We start from the raw sequence: 23086 nt of genomic DNA, 5'->3' as shown, positions 1-23086 counted from the left end.
GCATTTTCTATAAAACAATAAAGAGTCATCAAAATCGACAATTAATGGATTCCAACATCTATACAATCTTACCTAATGAGTCATGCATCTATAGTTAATCCCAAGACCATGTGCAGAGCCAAAGTGTTGATCAACAACTGAAACTAGGATCCAAACAATTTTGACAACCTATTTTATTTTTCCTACTTTTAACAACCCATTTTTAAACACAGAAAAAGGGCATAGCAGCACTCTCAAAATGAACCATTATTCCAGCTCATGGTATGTATCTAATGTCTGCTTGCAAGTCTCACCCAAGGAGTGTAATTTCGATTTCGGAGAAATTTTCGATGGAAATTTCGACGGAAATTTTCGTGGAAATTTCGATTAAAATTTTGATTTCGATAAAATTAAACAAAAACGACGGAAATTACTATCAAAATATGGAAATTTTGAATGAAACTTGACCATATGTTTATTTAACATATTATCTACTACATAGATAAAAAATATTGAAAAAACCAAATTATATAGTAGGTTTCATGTGATATAAGATGAATATAATGCGCGCTGGATGCAAATACTATTAGAAAAATGGGTCACTGATTAATAATTATATAAATAACACCTCATACCCTAAACCCTAAACTATATACCCTTTATATACCATATACCATGTAAGGCTATACCCTCTATATACCCTATAAGGCGATACTCTCTATATACCCTATACCGTATATTATTAAATTTACTCAACCCTACCTTCTAAACCATAAACCATCAACAATAAATCACTCCCTAAACCCTAAATTATATTAAACTTATATACTTACAAACTTATATAAAATTATAAACTTAAATACTCCATAGTGATATTTAGTTTATAAACTGATATAAAATTACTAAACCCATATTATAGTTTTTCTAAAAAAAAAAAAACATATTATAGTTTATATTGTTTTAAACTTTTAATTAGGTTTTATTACATTTTTAATACCCTAATGTCTGACAAAAAAACATATTTATAGGTAGGCACAAAAATGAAAGAACTGGTTCTTTTTCATCCAAACTTAATTTTTTTTTTTTGGTGCCACTTAATACCCATTTCTTAGCATCCAAATTTTTTAAAACTTCTCATTTATAAAGCACGAGTATTAAACTCCGTATAGCCTCAACCACATTAGCAACCAAAATCCTCACACCTTACAACTTAATTTAGGGACCACCGTTTTGTTGTTTCCTTTTGTCACTGCAGGAAATTTTGCTTCACCCTTTTGAAAAAAAAAAAAAAAAAGGGTTATATGGGTTTGGTTGTAACGACCCGACCCAAAATCCACTAGAAATTTAAATTTTTATTTAACTATGGTTTAAAGAGGTTTTTAAAGGATGTGGAATTTTATTTTAAAGATTTTGAAATTTATTTGGAAAATAAAAAGGGTTTTGATTTAAATTTTTATTTATTTATTTTTAATTTGGACTTGACCCAAAGTTGACTTTTAAAATAAATGGGCTTTCAATTTTGACTTTGGGTCCGTTTGATAGGTTTCGAGCCCACGATTTCGTAGACACGTAGCACGCGTCGATCCGAGTTACGGTTTAAGAGATATGGGCGTTTAAAGCGAGGGCAATTTTGTAAATTGACAAATTGGGTTTTAAAAAAATTTAAATCAGATTTTTTTTTAGGGAGTCTCTCCCTCTCTCTAGAACATTCTCCCTCTCCCTTTATTACTCTCTCCCCCCTGGCACTCTCTCCCTCTCCACTTCCGCACCCCTCCCATGCGCGCACCACCCAGCCACCATCGCTCCCCATCACCGGCCACCCCTGCCAGCCACTGGCTCCGGCGAGCACCCCCCAGGCGCCAACCATCTTCCCGAGCCCACTCTTTCTCTCTCTCTTTTTTCTCTTCTCTCTCTTCCCCTTCTCGGCGCGTGACACCACCAGGCCGGACCATCCTCTCCGGCGAGTTTCCCGACGACCCAAGGCCACCGGTGAGTTCCCCTCGTGTCGGCCGTCCTCACCCGTGCCTCTCTTCGCCGGCCCACCGTCCCTGTGCGCAAGAAATCGCTGGAGCAAACTAGCTCCACCGTCTGATGAGATGCTCACCTATTTCTCTATGATCCATTGGGTATTTGGGGCTAGTTATTGGGTCATGGCCTTAGCTTTGGTCTGTTAGCACAGCTATATGTAAATAATGAGTCTTTTAGGGGTCTAGAAGTTGCTGTTGCCACCTATGCTCTAGAGTATTCCATTTGCTAGTCTTATCGGACAGCTGTCCTTCCCTATCTTTATCTATATAGTATGGAGTCATCATTGTAAGGACCTAGGCAATTTTACAATGAGAATTATCTTAGTGGCTGATGTCCAGTAAATCATCTTTTTATTCCTCATTTCTTCTATATTTTATGCTATTTATCTTTATTTGACTGCTGTACCCATCATTGGTATCAGAGCCTAGACCATGGGTCCTCCCAAAAAGCTTACAGGTCCCCAGGAGCCAGCTGCAGTGGAGGTCGACTTGGACGTTCAAAAACAACACTTGAATACCAAATTGACTGCCCTCCAGGAGGCGATTTCTTCTTTAACTAGCCAAAATGATGATTTTAAGGCCACCATGAAAAATGAGTTTCTTCTTTTCCAGAAATCCTTCTTGGAAGAACTCCGTCAACTTAAAGTTGGTCCCAAATCGCCCATTCTTCCTACAAATCCCACCACTCTTCCTGTTTTCGGCACTCTCCCGACTCGCGTTCAGATCCCATCCACCTCCACTAGCCACACCGCTCCTACTGGCCTTGGTCACCTATCGTTCGACCCCTCAGCTCCTTCTCCCAGCCACACTCTCCCACCCTCCACCTTTCCACCTGCTGCTTCTGATCCTCCTCACTTCTTACCCACTTCTCACTTTCCACCTCCCGACCCATTTTCCCATAACACCGTTCCTACCCATCCTCCTCCTTTTTATGCATCTACTTCGATGCGGCCGTTAAAGCTTGATTTATCCCGTTTTGGGGGCGAAGACCCGTTGGCTTGGGTCGCTAATGCTGAACGATTTTTTCGTTTCCACCATGTTCCCGACGACCAAAAGGTCTCGATTGCCTCATTACATATGGACGGCGATGCTCTTGGTTGGATGAACTGGTTTGAGTCACGTTACCCTTCTCATGACTGGCACAATTTCACTGCGATGCTCTATCAGCGTTTTGGGGCAAGAGATTCGTTGGATCTGAACGCTGCACTTGCCAAATCGGTTCAACTCGGCACGGTGGAGGAGTATGTTGGCGAGTTCCTCCGCCTGGCTTGCCGTGCCCCATTATGGTCTGATGATCTCTTATTGGGATGCTTTGTTGGTGGGCTCAAAGACGAGTTGCGGCATGAGGTCAAATCCTTTCGGCCCACTACGTTGCAATCTGCTATTGAGCTCGCCCGTATTCAGGAGGCTAAGGTGTCAGCCCAATCTTTTGGTAGGCGGGGATCTAACCGAGGCCAAATGGATCTGGTCGGGAGGCCTGCATTTGGTTCTTATTCACCCTCACCTACTGTGCGACCCATCATCACCCAACCCACTACACCTCGTGGACCACTTTCCACTTTACCAACAACCACCAGACCAACCTCATCTCCCGTTGCCTTACCATCAACCATTCGCTCTTCCCCTAACATTCCTCCTAGCAGTTCCTCCACTACTTCCTTGCGACGCCTCACCCCCGCCGAAATCCAAGACCGACGAACTCGCAACCTATGTTTCCACTGTGATGCACCGTATCGACCAGGTCATCGTTGCACCACCCTTCCCCAATTGTTATTGATTGAAGGTGGGGAAGATGATGGTGAGGAAGATGTTTTTCATGATGTCAGTGAACTGGTGCAAGAGGAATCGATCCAACTCGGAGACCCATCAATTTCGATTCATGTCTTGGCCGGGGGGCAAAGACCGCATACTATGCGCATGCTTGGCGCTATCAACGGTGTCCCGGTTAGTATCTTGGTCGATTCCGGGGCTAGTCATAATTTCTTGAACCCTGGGATTGCCAAACGAATTGGTTGTCCTATAACCCATGATACTGCGCTCCAAGTTCTGGTTGCTGACGGTGTAAGGCTAGCTACTAAGGGTATGGTTGAGGGGGTGGCCTTGACTATCCAAGCCCAGCAATTTTTCATGGATTTTTTTCTTCTGGCTGTGGCAGGGTGTGATGTGATTTTGGGAGCTTGTTGGTTAGCGACATTGGGGGACATTAAATGGAATTTTGACACTTTGTCTATGAGCTTCTTACATCGGGGTCAAATGTGTCGTCTTTTGGGGGAGGATGTTGGAGATACTGAACTCATTGCAGGGAATGCTATGCGCAGGGTTCTACATACTGAGAAATTTGGACTTATGGCTCAATTAATGTTAGTCTCTGATGATTCTTCTAGTGGGAATGATTTGTTATTAGACCCTCAACTTCAGTCATTATTAGCTGCCTATCCGGACTTGTTTGAAGTTCCTTCATCGCTTCCACCGCAAAGAGCTCATGATCACAAGATTCCTTTGCTTCCAGGTACCCTCCCTACTAACGTCCGACCCTATCGTTATCCTTATTTTCAAAAAACTGAGATTGAAAAAATTGTCCGCGAAATGTTGCAAAGTGGTGTCATTCGGCCCAGCTCCAGTCCTTTCTCTTCACCAGTGTTGTTAGTTCGAAAAAAAGATGGTAGCTGGAGGATGTGTGTTGATTATCGGTCCTTGAATGCCGCCACTATTAAGGACCGGTTTCCTATTCCGGTTATTGACGAGCTCATTGATGAACTTAGAGGAGCTATCATCTTTTCTAAATTGGACTTACGCTCGGGGTACCACAAGATTCGGATGCACGAGTCTGATGTCGAAAAAACAGCATTCAGAACGCATGATGGGCACTATGAATTTCTTGTAATGCCGTTCGGGCTCACCAACCTTTCAATCATTAATGAACGATATCTTTCGCCCCCTTTTGCGTCGATTTGTGTTGGTGTTTTTCGATGACATCTTAATTTACAGTAGTTCCATGACAGATCATTTGCAGCATCTCACAGAGGTTTTCACTATTCTTAGACAACATAGCCTGAAGGTGAAGCGCAGTAAATGCCATTTTGGAACCTCTGCGGTCGAGTACTTAGGGCATGTCATATCAGCTCAAGGCCTGGCTGTCGACCCAACCAAAATTGACAGCATCAAAGATTGGCCTAAGCCTAGGACTTTGAAGGGGCTACGTGGTTTTTTGGGTCTCTCGGGCTATTACCGGAAATTTGTTAGGCATTATGGAATGATATCTCGACCCCTCACTGACATGTTGAAAAAGGGTCAATTCCTTTGGACTTCAGCATCTGAACATGCCTTTGATGCTTTAAAACTGGCTTTAACACATACTCCAGTTCTTGCCTTGCCAAATTTTTCTAAACCATTCTCTGTGGAATGTGATGCTTCAGGGGGAGGCTTAGGAGCTGTTCTCACACAGGATGGGCACCCCATTGCTTACCTAAGCAAAGCTCTATCTGGAAAAAATTTATCTCTCTCAGTCTATGACAAGGAGATGATGGCTATTGTATTCGCAGTGCAAAAATGGCGACCTTATTTATTTGGGCAGCCCTTCAAAATTGTTACCGATCATAAAGCCATTAGCTACTTTCTCAATCAACGGATCTCTACTCCCCATCAGCAACGGTGGTTGCTTAAATTACTTGGTTATAATTATACTTTGGAGTACAGGGCTGGCCCTCAAAACCAAGTACCAGATGCACTCTCTCGACGATCTGAACTCTTATCTCTCATGGGTTTGTCTACTCCCATTTTTGATGGCATTCAAGACATTCATAAGGCTTGTGAGGCTGATGTCGAATGTCGTACAATTATGAGTGCATTACAGAAGGGTTTGCCTTCGAAGAAGGGGTTTACTCTCAACAACAATTTATTGCTTTATAGAGGCAGAGTGTTTGTGCCATCATCACCTTGGCGGCAGAAGTTACTAATTGAATTCCATTCCTCCCCTGCCGCTGGCCACTCTGGTTTTTTGCGAACTTATAAACGTATCTCTCGTAATTTTCTTTGGCCGGGACTTCGCAAGGCTGTTAAGACATTTGTGGCTGAATGCTCTATATGCCAACGCCAGAATTATGAAGCCATTAATCCTCCAGGTTTACTCAATCCTTTACCAATTCCGATGGGTGCTTGGATGGATATCTCCATGGATTTCATAGAGGGACTACCTATGTCTGCTTCAAAAAATGTCATATTGGTGGTTGTTGATCGATTGACAAAGTATGGCCACTTCCTACCATTGACCCATCCTTATACAGCAGCCCAAGTAGCAGACTTATTTGTCAAGGATGTGTTCCGCTTACATGGGATGCCTCGCTCCATCGTGAGTGATCGGGATCCGGTCTTCCTTAGTCTGTTTTGGGAAGCTTTCTTTAAAGCTCAGGGGACCCAGCTTTGCAGAAGTTCAGCCTACCATCCTCAGACAGATGGTCAAACAGAGGTACTTAATCGTACGTTGGAACATTATTTGAGATGTTTTGCAGGTGACAAGCCTTCTGGATGGGTTAAGTGGCTCCCATGGGCCGAGTGGTGGTATAACACCACCTTCCAATCAGCCATTAAAATGACGCCATTTCAAGCCCTTTATGGTTATCAGCCACCTCTAATTACTGCATACCTCCCTGGTTCTACTAATGTTGATATGGTGGATTTGGCTTTGCAAGATCGTGATCAAGCATTAGATCTTTTGAAAACCAACTTGCAGGTTGCTCAAGCTCGTATGAAATCTTATGCTAATAAAAATCGTACTGAGCGCTCCTTTGAAGTTGGTGATTGGGTTTATCTTCGTCTGCAACCATACCGACAGCAATCCTTAGGTCGCCGACACTGCCACAAGCTGTCCCCTCGTTTCTATGGCCCTTACCAGGTTCTTAACAAGGTTGGCACTGTTGCTTATAAGCTTGCTCTTCCTCCTAATTCTAAAGTCCACCCAGTGTTTCATGTTTCCTTACTAAAGAAGAAATTGGGTACGGCTGCTGAGGTGTCTACAGTTTTGCCTTCTCTTTCGGGTGACGGGCGGCTTCATTGGGTGCCAGAACAAATCTTACAGCGGGGGCTAGTAAAGTGGCGTAACTTGCCTGTTGTTCGTTTACTTATTAAATGGACTGGTCTCCCTGTTGAAGACGCCACTTGGGAAGATGCCGAAGATATCAGGAACTGTTTTCCCCACTTCTCCTTGGCCTGAGGACATGCCTTGTTTTTACGGAGGGGGAATTGATGAGATGCTCACCTATTTCTCTATGATCCATTGGGTATTTGGGGCTAGTTATTGGGTCATGGCCTTAGCTTTGGTCTGTTAGCACAGCTATATGTAAATAATGAGTCTTTTAGGGGTCTAGAAGTTGCTGTTGCCACCTATGCTCTAGAGTATTCCATTTGCTAGTCTTATCGGACAGCTGTCCTTCCCTATCTTTATCTATATAGTATGGAGTCATCATTGTAAGGACCTAGGCAATTTTACAATGAGAATTATCTTAGTGGCTGATGTCCAGTAAACCATCTTTTTATTCCTCATTTCTTCTATATTTTATGCTATTTATCTTTATTTGACTGCTGTACCCATCACCGTCGGCCATTTTGCCGATTTCAGCCACCTCCGACCTCCGATCGACTTGGTTTTTGGTGGGTTTTTCTCCCCTCACCGTGGGCTTTGATTCCCCTAAGGTATTGCTTGTCAATTCTGGGTATTTTGTGAAGTATGATTTTGGGGTTTAGAACCAATTTCGGGTTCCCTTTGGAATTCGAAATTTGGTAGGTGTTCTTGTCGGATTTTGGGCAATTCCCACCCTTTTGAACCTCCAATTGTTGTTTAGGATGAGAAATTTAAAGAATTTTGGGATTTGGTTGATTTTCAGGTTCACTGCGACTGCCACCTTGATTGTCGCCGTTTGTGGTGGTGGGTTGAGTGGGTTCCCTTACTATTCAGACTCCCCGGGACTCCCAGAGACAAAATCCAAGTTCCGTTGTGTTTTGGGTGAGTATTGGTGTGTTAGTTGGAGCTAGGCAGCCACCGTGTGTGGTGGTTATCACCCAAATCGACTGTTCAATGACCAAATTAATATTATTTGTGAACCTTGGAATTAGATTGTAATGCATTGTTTTTATGGACAGATTATGCATATCCTAAAGACAACAATTCGTGGCCGATCAATTAACGAAAACTTAAGCCGTGTCACGGTGGTTATCGGACGCGAGAAATGTATAATTGGTATCTGAGTATTTTGCAATGTTTTTTGGTGTGTATTGAATTGGAGTTAGGTTGATGGTTTGCTATTGGCGGTTATTTGTGAATTTAGGATGTTTGGAAAGCTCGATTATGTGATTGGTCAGTTGCCGAACGTGGAATCGAATTAACAAGGTGGTTTAGATAGTTACTTGGTGATGATTTGTTTATATCGCTTACATTGATCTTGGAGTTGTATCGATAATTGGGTGACTTAGTAATCGCGTTTGTTTGGTATTCAATTAAGTTAACTTGGGACAAACTCTAGACTTTCGGATAAGTCATAGGGGCACTTAGATTTTTCTTCATTCAATTTCAATCGACACTCGTATTCTCGACTATTAAAGTTAGTGATACTTTTGTGTTAGGTGGATGGAGCTTCGTCTTTTGGCTATTTCTAGTGACAAACAATAAGGGAATCGTGAAATGGGAACGTATTTCTGGAAAGGATTAGACATTGATCGGTTAAACTGTGAGTGGACCTTTGTTTCTTTAAATGATTTATAAAATTCATGCTTTATATTGGCTATTTGAGTTTTAATTGAGAAATAGTAAATTCGAGTGGACTTTTAGTTTCCTAAAGAATCTATGAAAATTTCATCATGCTTAATATCTTAAATTGATTTTGGATTTAATATATAGCGATAGATTTCAGTTTTCAAATGCTTTCATAAATAAGTTTGAAACATGGATTTACAAGTTGGTTTTTCTGAGTTGTTGGATCTTGGAAAGGAAATCTAGTTCCTTATTTTATACATATGGTTTGTTTAATATTTTGGGTATTATCGAAAGTTTGGATATATTTGGGTTATGGAAAAATGGTTTTCAAACCACCTTTGCAGTACCCTCTAGATTTATCAGATTAGATAGGTCTTTGGGACCCATTGCGGCACACACATAGGCTTTGGGCCGTATGTCGTGATGCTTGACCCTTTGGGGGTTGGCTCTGCGTGCACGTACGACAGATTCTTGGCTCTGCAGGCGTACGACAAATTCTTGGCTCTGCGCGTGTATGACAGATTCTATGGGTAACTGACTGGTGTGTGTTTCCAATTGATAAGTATTTTAAGTGATGAGTTTATATGGCAGCAAAGGTTTTTAAGTATGATGGTTTCAGTTGAGCAGTTTTATTGATTTTCAGTATCGATTTCAGTTTTAGAACTTGTTATTTTCAAAGGTTGATTTCCAGTTAATTGATTTGTTTAAAAGATTTGCATAATATAAGTTTATGTGAGAAATACCGTTCGAGTTTTCTTATGCAGTGGACATTCTGAGGATTTGAAATAGTTTTATGTTCATATGTTTTTCTCATACTCTAAGCATGATCATGGTTTAGAAGGAGATTTTGAAATAGGCTTGTGAAATGGTTTTAAAACTGGGGGATTTCAAAGAGCGACGTGAGGTCTTAGAGTTAAACGTGTTTTATAAAGGGTTTTTCTGAAAAGATATTTAATCTTTGATTTTCATTTCCATTTAACTGTCCACTCGCTGAGCCTATCTCAACGTTTTCTTGTTTTGTCTTAAATTGTTCCCCCATGTAGTAGCTTTGGTGGAGGTCAAGCCAATTACGTCGAGGCATTTACGTCCATATTCCTACTCGGACCCAGTAGGCACCATTTTCATTGTGTAAAAATTTCTTGTAGTTAGATTAGTAGCTCTAATAACCACTCTTAAATTTTAAGTTGGTTTTTCCACGAAATTGTTGGGTCTGAGACCCTTTTGGTTGTGGTAGAGGTGGTTGCTGTTTTAGAAGTGCTTTTACAGGTTTTCAAAATTTTTGGGTTAGTCCATTTTCAGGGGAGGTTCTGCCGAATTTTCGGTAGGATTTTCCTTGATTTTGGATCCCACAGGACCTCTCCGGGTTTCAGGGTGGAAATCCGGGGACGGTTCTGTCAACTTGGTATCAGAGCATTAGGTTTTAAATTCCTGTAGATTCGGCACCTCGTGTGCATCCTTCGGTGTATGGAAAGGTTTTCCTCAGCTAGTATGGATATGCCTCCTTGACGTGGCTGACCTCAAAAAGTTTGTGGTAAGTTTTGGGGGTATAGTTTATTCGAATAACGTGAGTGTTACGATTACGGTACGCTTCTATATCAGCCTTGACTCGTGCACTTCAAGAATAATTGATGATCAGTACTTAAGGAGTTGGGATCGTGGAGAAGTACTTGGATGTTTGAGCTTAGTTATATTTTTTTTGACTAATAGATCGAGAGAACTTTGTTTAAAGTTTCAAAGTTTCAGTATGAAATAATGAAATGAATTAGAGAAATCAAGTTTGAGTCTTATGAATGAAAATATTATTTGATGTTAATTGGCTTAATTTGGTAAGAAGGATGAGTAGAATCGGTGCAACTTGCTTGGAACAAGTAGTTGTGTAAAAGAAAGGTTGTGAACAATGTTCTTATTGGATTTAGATTAATAGTAGAGGCCTATTGGATGATGTATCTATTTGGATAGATACTAAGTGTTGTTATAGAGTAATACTTGTAAATATAGAGTTAATATTTGAGGGGTTAGAATAAGGACTATGAAGCATAGATGTTTATGGATTGAAATAAGGATATCATAAGGAGAATTAATAGTGTTATAGTCTGATTTCATTTTGGAAGTTCATGGATGAAAAATAAGGAAACTGAGTAGTGCGACCCGACTTTAGAGGAGGAATGTCAAGAGAAATTTTGGAAGTAGTAAGCATTTGGAAAGTGACTACCCTAAAGAATGGGTTCAAGTAAGCATTGAGAATAGAAGATTGAAGAAACATCACGTGTGGATTGCATGTGAATAAATGAGTAATTGAGGAGTCAAATTTAAATTATTTGATACAAATACTCCATGTATTGAGGTGAATAAGGATTTGATGGTAAGCATGGTAAGGTAGATTCTAAGAGTGGCTATGGTCGGGTAATGATAAGTAAATTTTTTTATATTTATGGGACTGGTCTAATTCAAATGTGAAATGTCATACCAACTGCAATAGGTTATAGGGGCATGGATCAGATATTCATATATAGGTGAGCTACTTATAGCCCCTCCCAACACCATTCATCTTATAATTGGGTATTAGCAAGGAATTAAATTTCATTTTTTTAGGGTGTCAAAATCGAAACACATGTTTAATAATTTTTCGGGAAAATTTTGAAATTTTTGAAATTTCGCCGAAATTTATCGAAATTATCGAAATTTTCATATTTTCTATTTTCTCCAACTTCAGAAATTCACCAAAAATAGCTCGAGACTCCAAATAATTCACCGAAAAATTCTACGAACTCGTATTGATGAGTACTAATTTCCTATAACCTCAAAATAGTTAAATTGATTTCAAAAAAATTATGAAAAATCCTACTCTTATAATTTAATTCTGAAAAAAATAATAATCCTCAAATTCTTGAATTTTCATTTTCTAAAATTCATTTCCACACAACTAAGCTCTAGAACCACAACTAAAGGTCAAGTTAGTTAAAATAAATTTAAAGAAATTTCTAATTCCTTTAAACAAACCTTAAAACAAATTTGAAAAATTTAAGTAACAAAATTACCATAAGCCAAAATTTGGGTTGTTACACTTAGTGAAGACAAAGCTTGGCTAAGTAAGAGACACGGGAAAAAAAGGAAGGAAAGATAAAAAAGACTGAAGAGAGAGGCACGGGGAAAAAAAGTAAGGAAAGAAAAAAAATGGGGGGGTTTGGGGCCTTTGGACAATTGGAAAGAAGAAAAAAAGGTTTGAGATTTCTTTTAGTTATTTTAAACCTTAAACTTTAATACATTTCTATATAAAAAAATAATTAAAAGTATCCTAAAGGGCTTAAAACCTAATATCCTAAAAAATATAGAGTATATAGGGTTTAATGTATAGATTATAGAGTATAAAGAGTATTAGAGTATATAGAATATATAGAGTATTAGGGTTTAGATTTTAGTGTATAATTAAATTATACAGTATAAAGAATATACTAATTTTGTTTATTCATTATACTAATTTTATTTAGGCTTAATTATCGATTTACCACCTAAAACTGTAACTCATTCCCACTTTACCACCTGAAAGTTTTTTTGCCTCAGATTACCACCTGTAACTTACATCCGTGTCCCATTTTACCTTGTTCCGTCAACAATTCCGTTAATGCTGACGATCTAGCCGTTAATGCTGACGTGGCGCGCTAGATGTGCGCCACGTGTCACATCTTTTTTTATCTTTCGCATTTTTTTATTTTTATAAACTTTGAAAATTAATTAAAAATAGCTCCGAACTCAGAAAAATACACGAAAAATTTCTACGGACTCGTCTTGACTAGCACTAATTTACTATAAGGTTAAATTACCAATTGGTCCTCTAAAAATTTCCAAAAAAATTAGAAAGTCCAAATTTATTTCTAAAAAATTAAAATAAATTTTCCTCTATTAAATAAATTCTAGAATTTTCGTAAACTCTTGGACAAATTCTTAAAAATATTTTGAAAAATTACCAAAAGCCTGTTTTAGAGAATTATTTTGAGACTTTACAGAAATTCTAGAATTTTTCTAGAATTTATTTTATAGGGAATTTTATTTTCCTCTAAGACCGAGAGGTCTTTTGGGTAGAAAGTGTTCACGAGAAAGGTATTGTTAGTTTTTAGAAGACTAATGGTGCAGACCTCATATTTTTTGGAGTTCGGGATATTATTTTATGAATTTCCAAAGAGTCTAGAGTATTTTAATTTTCTAGAAATAAATTTAGACTTTCCAAATTTTTTGGAAATTTTTAGAGGGAAAATTGGCATTTTGACCCCATAGTAAATTAGTACTAGTCAAGACAAGTCAGTAGGAATTTTCCATGTATTTTTCTAAGCTCGGAGCTATTTTTAATTAATTTTCAAAGTTTATAAAAATAGAAAAATCAAAAAAATCAAAAAATACAAAAAAAGATGTGACACGTGGCGCACATCCAACGCGCCACGTCAGCATTAACGGAATTGTTGACGGAACAAGGTAAAATGGGTCACGGATGTAAGTTACAGGTGGTAATCTGGGACAAAAAAACTTTCAGGTGGTAAAGTGGGAATGAGTTATAGTTTTGGGTGGTAAATCGATAATTAAGCCTTTTATTTAACAGTATTTGCTCCAGCGCGCATTATATTCACTTTATATCACATGAAACCTACTATATAATTTGATTTCTTCAATGTTTTTTATCAATTTAGTAGATAATATGTTAAATAAACATATGGTAAAGTTTCATTCAAAATTTTCGTATTTTGATAGCAATTTCTGTCATTTCCATCTAATTTCTGTCGAAATTCAAAAATCTTCGAAATTTCCGTCGAAATTTCCATCGAAATTTCCTCGAAACTCGAAATTTTATTCCTTGGGTATTAGTAATTACTTCTTGGTTGATATCTTAATATATATGGAAAAAAGAAAGCCTATCTATATATGGTAAAGGTCAACTACTTTGTACTACCATTACATATATATAAATATTTGTTGAGTATCTCTAACACACTAGCCAGTAAAATTAAGGGTTGGTGATGTGATCATTAATTAAACCCCTTCTGATACACTATTAATCCAGATTTTTTATTATTTGTTTGTGGAAGAGAGTGCACACTCCACACAGGCACACATGCAAATGCAATTTTGGCTGGGAGATGATCAATATATGAAATTAAAGAAAAGAAGTTTAATTAAACAATTTAAACTAGCTAGCTAGGTCGTGGCCGAAAAAACAAAAACTAGCTAGCTAGGTGTGGTGAGTAATCTTAGGCATGAATTATGATCCTGACATTTGATCACCGGCAAGGCAACATGAAAATGACACGTACGACTTGAAAGTGACCAGCTAGCTTAGCTAAGGATGCAGACATAGGAGTTTGTGGTTGTGTATGGTCCAGATACAAGCCCTCTTTTACGTGTTCTTCAATCTTGCAATCATTCAAAGTCCTCACAAGTGTGTACCCTCAGTCCCTCACTCACTCACCTTCAGCCTTCAGACCCGAGCTCTCTCTCTCTCTCTCTCTCCCTTTCCTCACCGCGCCTCCTCACCAATCGAACTGCCACTGTTCGACGGCGATGGTAGGTGAGACCACCGGCCATCTCTTCCTCTTTCTTTCCTTTCCCGACCCCAACCTAACCCAGGCAAAGCCGAAGGTCTACTCATGCGATCTCCTAATCTCAGCGGCTTCGCGGCCCAACTCCGAGCTCAATGGGTTCCTCTCTTCGAGCTGAGTTGATCCATGGCCTCCCTTTGCCTCGAAAACCACGCAAGGTGGAGTTTTGAAGCTGGAAAACCCGCGACCTTCTCTGTTCGATTCCAGAAACTTTAGCGGCGGGATGGGTTCGAAATTTCGGCCGAAATTTAAGCGAAATTTCGCCGAAAAATTATCAAAAATTAATGGGTATGTTATAAAATTTCGGGGTTCCCCAAAAACGAAAAATTTCGGCGAAATTTCGCCGAAATTTTGGAAATTTCATTCCTTTACTCTCACCCATTCAAATCTGGCATTTTATGTGCCATGTGATAATTCTTATTTCATACAAAAAGATTGGGATGATCTTCACCAAATTAGTTTGCCAACCTATAATTTCAAACACTAGACAAAACAACACAAGGGAGTGAATAATTTTCCATGTGATCTCGGAATTATCCAAACAAACCCTCTATCTTTAACCACTTTCAAGAGAATGTTCTTCTTTAGAAGAATCACCAATGTAATGATGTCTCTCACTAAATGTTACGCAATAAAACCACTGTTCTCTTAACTACTGTGTGGTCACTCAACTAGATTGAACAACAGAAAACAGGTAAGTCTATTTGCACCCACCTTTTTTCATCACTCGATCCCCAAATATCATAACCCCATTTTCCCCTTTATTATTTAAGTTTAAAAAAATTTAAAAAGCAATAAATTTCTCTTTTCCTCTTTGCCATTCTCCCTTTTATCTGTTAAGGAGAAAGACCTTTTACTGAATAATACAGAGGATAAAAGACTTGTGGGAATTCAACTTGTCTTATTGATTGACTGAGTAGTCTTAAATAGAAATTACAAGAAACAAACATATCAGAAAAATACGACCACTAATCCCATGAATAACAAACAGTACTTCTACTTCTGAGATTCTCCTAAAGAATAGGCAAAAGCTAAACTATTTCCTGTAGAACATGACAACAACGTATTATTAAAAAGTAAATTAAACGAAAAACAATTCTTAACATTATCACTCCCCAAATTTCATAATTTCTTTTTTTTTTTTTTACTTATTTTTTAAAATAAAATATTTGTCTTTCTCTCTCCCCTCCACACTACTCTTTCCTCCGTACTCCACAACCACCATTGATTTTTTTGAACTTAAAAAGAAATTTTTAAAAATTGAAAATTAATGAGGGTAGAACAGAAATGTTTCGAAAATTTTATACAGAGGCTGATGTGATGAGTAGTAAAATAGAAGCGCCCTAAAAACCAGAAAACCAAAGCCCATATCGGCTCTCCCTTCCCGTCCTTCCATCTCTCTCACAAAAAACTCGTCTAAATATACATGTGTTCCTCTCTTTTAGTTTTAAGAGGAAAATCTAAAATTATTTTTGCTACTTAAACAGTTAGGGCTCGTTTGGTACGTCGGACTGTACTGACTAATTTTTGTCGAATAGTATTAATCGATTCTGGAGAGTATTGACTGTTTATCCAGAATATTATCAGGTGTTTGGTACTGTTCCGGATAAACAATTTGACTAATTTATACTGTATTTGGTGCTCCGTCGAATAGCAACAGATCAGACTATTTTTTTTTTAATTCTTTGATAATTTAGTGAAAATTGAAATTCATACAACATAAAGGAGGTGCGGGGTGAAATGGCGATTGTGGCGAATCTGGGTGTGATACACACGGAGATGCTTGTTTCTTGCTTTGGGACCAAGTCTACGAGCCAGCACATGGAGCCTGAGATTTGGGCCTTGAAGCCTGCCACAATGATATTGAATCTCACAGCGGCTACCAATGGAGCTTATCTCACTATATGAGTTTTGACTTCAATTGTGTATCAAAACGGATTCTCATTCTATTTTGCTCTCATATGGTTGATACCCACAATTTCAATCTCAATCTCTGCCAACATGCAACAATTTCAATTTATGTGTTCAGGCAACAACCCCTACAAAAGCTATGTATGGAAATTAGGAACATAGGATAGATAATTAGTTAATTACAGCAAGATGGACAATTTATAATCAATTAGATAGAATTTGAATTGCCAAAACTATTGCCCTTACTCATTATTTGGTGCTTAATATTTGTTCGCCTAACCTGAGTGGAGAAGATAGCAGAGAAGAACCCTAGAGAGAAGAAGATAAAAAGAGCGTCTGTTGGTTTTCACGTAGAAAACGTATTTTTCTTGTTCCAAGTCTTTATAATTAAGCGTGTATTATCTAATCCCTAGTGTGTGAGTTGTATTAGTTAGTCAGGTAAGGAGAGTATAAAAAACCCAGTCCGGTTTACATAGTCAGGTAATTAAATAATATAAGTTGACACCAAACAACTGACATGAACTATTTACTCATATCCAGAGTCTAATACGGTGTACCAAACATGCCCACGGGATCAGTGTCCATGTTGGATGTCTGGACATTAGGCTTGGTCTTTAAATTCTCCAAGGGTGGCACATTTGGTTAAACAGATATTAACCAACTCATGTCAAATACAAATTATGGGAGTAAGGAGTTAGAAGTAGAGAGTAGGCACGGGTGTAACACCCTAAATCTTTTGATTTTGGTTTAGGTGGTGTTACCTAGTTGATTTTAGTTTAAGAACTAATGTTTATATTTTCCTACAAACACAAACTTGGATTTAATTCACATGCTTAGATTAATGGAAAAATACTTTCTTTTACAAACTTGTTACCATAATCATATATTATACTTGTTTTAAATTTCCATGTTTGGTTTAATATTTATAATTAAATTGTTTAAATGGGTTAGTAAGTGATCTCGGATCACATGTGCATGGCACTTGTGAATGTGTGTGATTTTTATATTTAAACTAGGTTTAGAATGTCATTAGTTGGTCAAAGGAATACCAAAAGATCAACAAAGTTTGACTTAGAAACCCTAACATTGACCGGCCTACACAAACTAAGACTAAAACCCTAGGTTACTTGTTTAATTGGAGAATATGATGAACCCTAGGTGAGGTGTAATGATGTTCTTGGTTTATAAGAGGTTAAGTGCTTTGCGTGCAACCAAAATTAAAAAGAGAAAATATGTTGTTAGATTTTATTGAAGTGAATTAAAGCAAGCAATGGCCTTAGATTGGTTAATGGGCTGTAAGCCTAGTCCATTAGGCTAATCATTCACTAAAACAGACCTCAATGGGATTGGCCAGCCAATTACAAAGCCCTTTGGGAGAAACAAAATCTAACAGGCCAGCTTATAAACTTTTTCCCATGCAAAGAAGGAAAACTGAAGGGTTGTGACTCTTTATTTTCCCTTCAACAACCATAACCTCCATTTATAAAGCCAAACCACATTTAGACAAACCATTCCCACTATCAATTCAGTTCCAACGAGAGAAAGAAAGAGAAAGAAAGACAGAGAAAAGGACTTGAAGGAGTACTTCAAGAACAATCAAGGAGTTCCAGAGGAAAAGGAAAAAGGAAGAAGTGCAGCCACACTGCCTTCAACGAGAATCCTAGTAAGAAAACCTCCAAACCAATCCTCCAAGTTCATTGATATCATTTTTTAGGATTAGAAAGATGTTAGAATGGCTTAGATAAGTTGCTTCTCGAAAACCAATAGGATTTCATGTTTTGAAACCCTTGTTTGACAAGTTTGAACTTTCTAATCTTTTTACCTTATTTTCAATGTTTGTGTTTAACCATTAGTTATTTGACAAAACTGTTTTAGTGTGATAGACTAGATATCTTAACCTTTTTATAGAATCAAGATCACTCAAATCCAACTTGTTATGGATTTGGAATGGATTTTTCAAGTTGATGCATTTTCTGCATGTTTTCAAAGAGAGAAACCTTAGATTTTTATGCACAAATTTTGATACACTTTGAATTTTGATTTGAAATAGTTACAGTAGCTTTTAAACGAGATTTCAAATTTTTTCCAATTGGTCTCACTCGATTTGGTTTAGTATACACAAAAATAGGATTTTTTTACCACATGAACAGTGATTATTTAGATTTCAATTTTCTGGTGTGAAGTTTGGCTCTTCGAAAACCCTACTTTCACAACTCCATTTGCCTTGAAAATTTTGGTGCGTGAGTTTTAGTATGTCTTCTAACAGCCTGTGAAAAATCTTGTTCAAATTATTTTTTAGAATTTTATAAAAATCACTGAGCAGATACTGCTCTTTTGGACTTTTTAAGAAACCAAGTTTGTACAAAACTGTCATTTTTTGTTTTAATTACCTTTGGCCTAAATCTTAAGTTCACATAAGTCACAAATCAACCCTAGGTTTGTTTTAGGAACATGAGGGAGTCCAATTGCTCTTGGATCAAGTTTTGGGTTGTCAAAACCCCATATTTTTGAATTAAAACCTAGCTACAACATACATATTTATCTGTCATGGTTTTAGTAATGTCTTTAAAACCTCATTTATGCTTAAACACATGATTCAGAACTTTTGAAGGGTCATACTTCAATTGTTTTTTAATTCTAAAATCTCGGATGCAACTTAGCTTGTCCATCAAACCTCTAAAAACCTAGAAACCCCTAATTTTGGTTAGAGTTTGTCATTTCTGATTTTGGTTGTGTCTTTAAACTAGGGAAACAACTAGTTGGACAACAGCAAGGACAATGACTCATTCTAGGTAGGGGGAGCTAGTCCACTTAAAAACCCTATGCTTTTTCTTTATATGATATACTTTTGTACATATGCATATGAATGTTTGTGTTTGTACTTTTAGTATTGAAATGCTTAAAAATGTGTTTGAAAATAATCACTAAGTTACTAAGCTATTGAATTACCCATCTAATCTGGCTAAATTTCATAATCCTCATTTATATTTTTTCTTAGATTTCTACTTCAAGAAAGAAAAACTAACATGTGTAAGTATGTAAATGTATTCAAATTGTGTCACTATATTGGGGAAGAGACCTGATCAAATTTGGTAAACAACTTAGACTGATCAATGCTTGTGCAGTTTGCTTTGCTGAATACCATACCTTGTGTACGTTTTGTATTTTAAGAACTAAATCAATGTGTGTAGGCTTATTTTAGAAAGAATTTTTTTAGTGTTGCTCTCGACTAGGATACACTTAGGATTGGATTGATTGTAACTCACAGCCCTCCTTGTGCATAAGCCGACAAATCGGAGACTTGACAAGTAGCAAGGCAGCACCTTTAGTCCAAGTCGTCAACCGCTACGTTTTCTGCACTCAAAGAGTACAGTATGAGGTAAGCATCACATACGATCATAGCTTCCCCTCAGGAGACCCTGGCTAGGTTTTAAGATAATAAAAAATAATTTATAATTAGGGATTAATACCATTTTGCTCCCCAGACTATTACACTTGTATCAGTTTGCTCCCCAGACTTCTAATTTGAAAAATTAAGGACTCTGACTTTTTCAATTTTGCCAATTGAGGTTCTTTTGTCAATTTACACATTTTTTATCCAAATCTTTGAGGGCAAAATGGTCCCTTCCAATTAGATCTTATCATTTTTTCCTCATGCATCATTTTTCCTCTTTTATTTCTTGCTAAATTTTGCTTGATCATCTCGAAATTTTAGATGAAAAATGTATAAATTGACGAAATAACCTTAATTGGCAAAATTGAAAAAGTTAGGGTCCTTAATTTTCCAAATTAGAAGTCTGGGGAGCAAACTGATACATGTGTAATAGTCTGGGGAGCAAAATGACATTAATCCCTTTATAATTAATATACCTTGACTAATAAAAATAATCTAGCTAGCTACCTACATATGCAAAAACATATATGGTAAAATTTTGTTCATTAGAAATTTGAGAAACAAGCTGTTTAAACATTAAGAATAATATTCAGATAAAAAATCAAATAGGCAATTCACTCAAGTTTTGGGGGTTCATCTCAACCTTAACCAAGAGAGGTTAGATATCCTCAATCCTCGATTTATTTCAACAGTTGCACGCAGATCACACAGAAGGGTTGTTCTGGTTAGCTAAGCCAGCATCAGAACTCTCTTCTCTTTGTTTGGTGCTTTCCTCCACAGTCCTCTTCTCATTATTTCCTTCACACATCAAAATCATCATATAAGAAAAATAAAATCTTAATTAATTCAAATAGATTACAAAAATGCTAGGAATACAACATTCGTTTGCACTACATACATGTGTACCAATCTATTAAAATACACATATATATAGTACCAAAACTGTAGTACCACTAGTATTACACTATTTATTAATGAGTTGCTAGACAATATATGTAACATACTATTGGAACACCATTCATATATATATATATATATTACAAGGTAGATATAAACAAAAATAAATAATATATAGCATCTACGCATGTGTTCTACCTCTATATATGAATGCATCTTATACATTAGGCTTATATAGTGTATATCAAGACAACATGTGATGTACCTTCTTTTGATTCATTCATATTTGGATTAGAGCCATTGACGAGGTTATTATAAATTAAAATCTTGATAAAACTTTTCCACTGACTGCGGAGGTTCTTCTTTGTACGTAGACATGAGTTGTGCTTGCCATAAATTCGTTTGCTGCTGAACTTTTTTTGTTCTTTCCTTTTCGTGCATGTGGTGGAAGAATCCCCTTCAATTCAAACTTATCTACTTCAACAAGTGAACGGCACATGAGGTTTGTTTCCTTGTGGTAATAGTACTGCAACCAAACTGTTTCTAATCAGTATTTGTACATATATCAATGTACTAGTTATCTAAAACTATAACCACTAATTAAGAAGCTAATGGTAATGCTAGGGAATATCACTACAGGAAAAAGGCTCATAAGGCACAAGCAATAAGACACAAATATAGTTTTCTGACAACATGTTTATTATTGAGCACAAATATAAGTAGTTACGTGTTCTTCACTTTTATGGCACATATGATTGTGTCACTACAATTGTGCCCTATTTATATTGTGTTATGTCTAGAATGCTCCTGTCATTTCAATGTAAGCAAGAATAGTGATATATTATACTTTAAACTTTTTAATATGCACAAATATTCGTGTTTTAATCTAACATGCATCTGTGATAACCCTACACCACATAAACGGCTTTTAATTAGGCACAATTGTTAACATATGTCCTTATATATTTGACAAATTTGTCTTATCCTATAAGTTTCTCTAGCTTATATGCTTGTTTGTCAAAAAGAAAAAAAAAAAACAACCAAAAAAAGTTCTTTTTTGTCAATCTAAATTTGTGTTGTAAATTTAGATCTCGACTGTAATAGTGTTTTACTTGTCAATAAATGAACCTTGATCAAAGACCCATATGTGAATATATTAAATATTGTCTATCATTTGAGATCCAAATTTAGAGCATAATATATATGTACTTCAATAACTAGCTTGTTCATTATGCAATTTAATGTCTTAAATTAGTAATGCAGGGTGGGCAAACGAAATTACCTTATCATACTTTCCGTTTGACCGTTGTCTAAGTTGAGTAGTCCAATTATCCAGCCATTGACACTTTTTTTATTTGCCAACATTTTCCACACTTGAAGTCATTTGATCCTTAGGAGTTATTCCAATCTGTAATAGTGTGTTTGGATGGAGGGAAAAAACTCAGAATTTAAACAAAACTCAGCATTTAAGAAATGACATGCTCTAATTTCCTTGTTTGGATCAATAAATACAGAATTTTGTAAATTCTAGGTAGAAAAAAAACTTGAGATTTAAAGGCTGTAAATTCCAACTTTAAATTCAACCTAAATTGGTGTCATTTTCAAAATTCCAATTTTTACAAAAGAAAAATAAGTCGTGTCGACCATGTCAACACTACCACCACTGTCACCAACGTCACCACCACTAACACCACCACCCTCGCCAACCCCGCCACCACCCCCGCTGCCGCTGCCGCCACCACCACCAACACCAAGACCTCCACCACCGCCGCCACCACCACCATCACCATCACCGTCACCACCACCACCATCACCATCACCATCATCGTCACCGCCGCCACCACCATCACCGCCATTTCCAACACCACCACCACCACCATCGCCAACACCCCAATTTTAGCCACCACCATTTCTCCCACCGCTTGTGGACCATCACCCCTACCAATATGGTCAACTCACCATAAACATCATTTTTATTGTTGCCATCATCACCATCACTTTTTTGAATTGATGCATCAAAAATTAAAACTACTATAAATTCTGTATTTAAACTCCATTATGTTTACATGTTATCCAAACAAGAGAATTTACATATTTTAGAATTTTAAATCATATCGTTTTAAATTCCGTCATTTGTGAATTCCTTAGTAATTTCAAACTACTTCATCCAAACACACCATAAGTACCACATATGCACGCAAGTGAACATATATATATTTATGAATAGTTTTTAAGACAAATATTTATGAATCAAAGCAATATTATATCAAAAAGCATTGTACCTGCTAGTTTAAAGTATATGCGAACAAGAAGCAATTATATACATAATTCACTTAATTCAAAAAAATTGTTTTGATGGATCTTTAGCCATCCATCTAGCTAGCTAGTATATAATATCATAAATTCAAAATTTTATTTTTAAAATATTATTAATTTGAAACACGCATGCAATACATATTTTGGTTACATATAGCATGGAGAGTTGGTGTCGTGGCCCATAAAGAGAAAAAGAGTAGAAAAATGTTATATAGTTTGCTATATATATAAT

At 37.1% G+C, this 23086-nt stretch overlaps 1 protein-coding gene and 1 long non-coding RNA gene across 2 annotated transcripts; both read left to right on the top strand.

The window, feature by feature from the left end:
* Positions 1-2438: 2438 nt before the first annotated feature.
* On the top strand, positions 2439-4979 carry LOC147291953 (uncharacterized). The gene has a single exon (XM_086236093.1). The coding sequence runs from the start codon at positions 2439-2441 to the stop codon at positions 4977-4979; it is 2541 nt and encodes an 846-aa protein (XP_086092219.1).
* A 2616-nt stretch (positions 4980-7595) lies between these two features.
* Positions 7596-8311, top strand: LOC147291952 (uncharacterized). The gene is made up of 3 exons (XR_015121452.1): positions 7596-7694; positions 7886-8004; positions 8142-8311. It is a non-coding gene; the product is annotated as an uncharacterized LOC147291952 (long non-coding RNA).
* The last annotated feature ends 14775 nt before the right edge of the window (positions 8312-23086 follow it).

Source organism: Dryas octopetala, chromosome 3 (genome assembly GCF_963921425.1).
Source record: "Dryas octopetala chromosome 3, drDryOcto1.1, whole genome shotgun sequence".
Classification (NCBI taxonomy): Eukaryota; Viridiplantae; Streptophyta; class Magnoliopsida; order Rosales; family Rosaceae; genus Dryas; species Dryas octopetala.
Note: the sequence above shows the minus strand (reverse complement) of the source record. Positions and strands in the feature narration are given on the sequence as shown.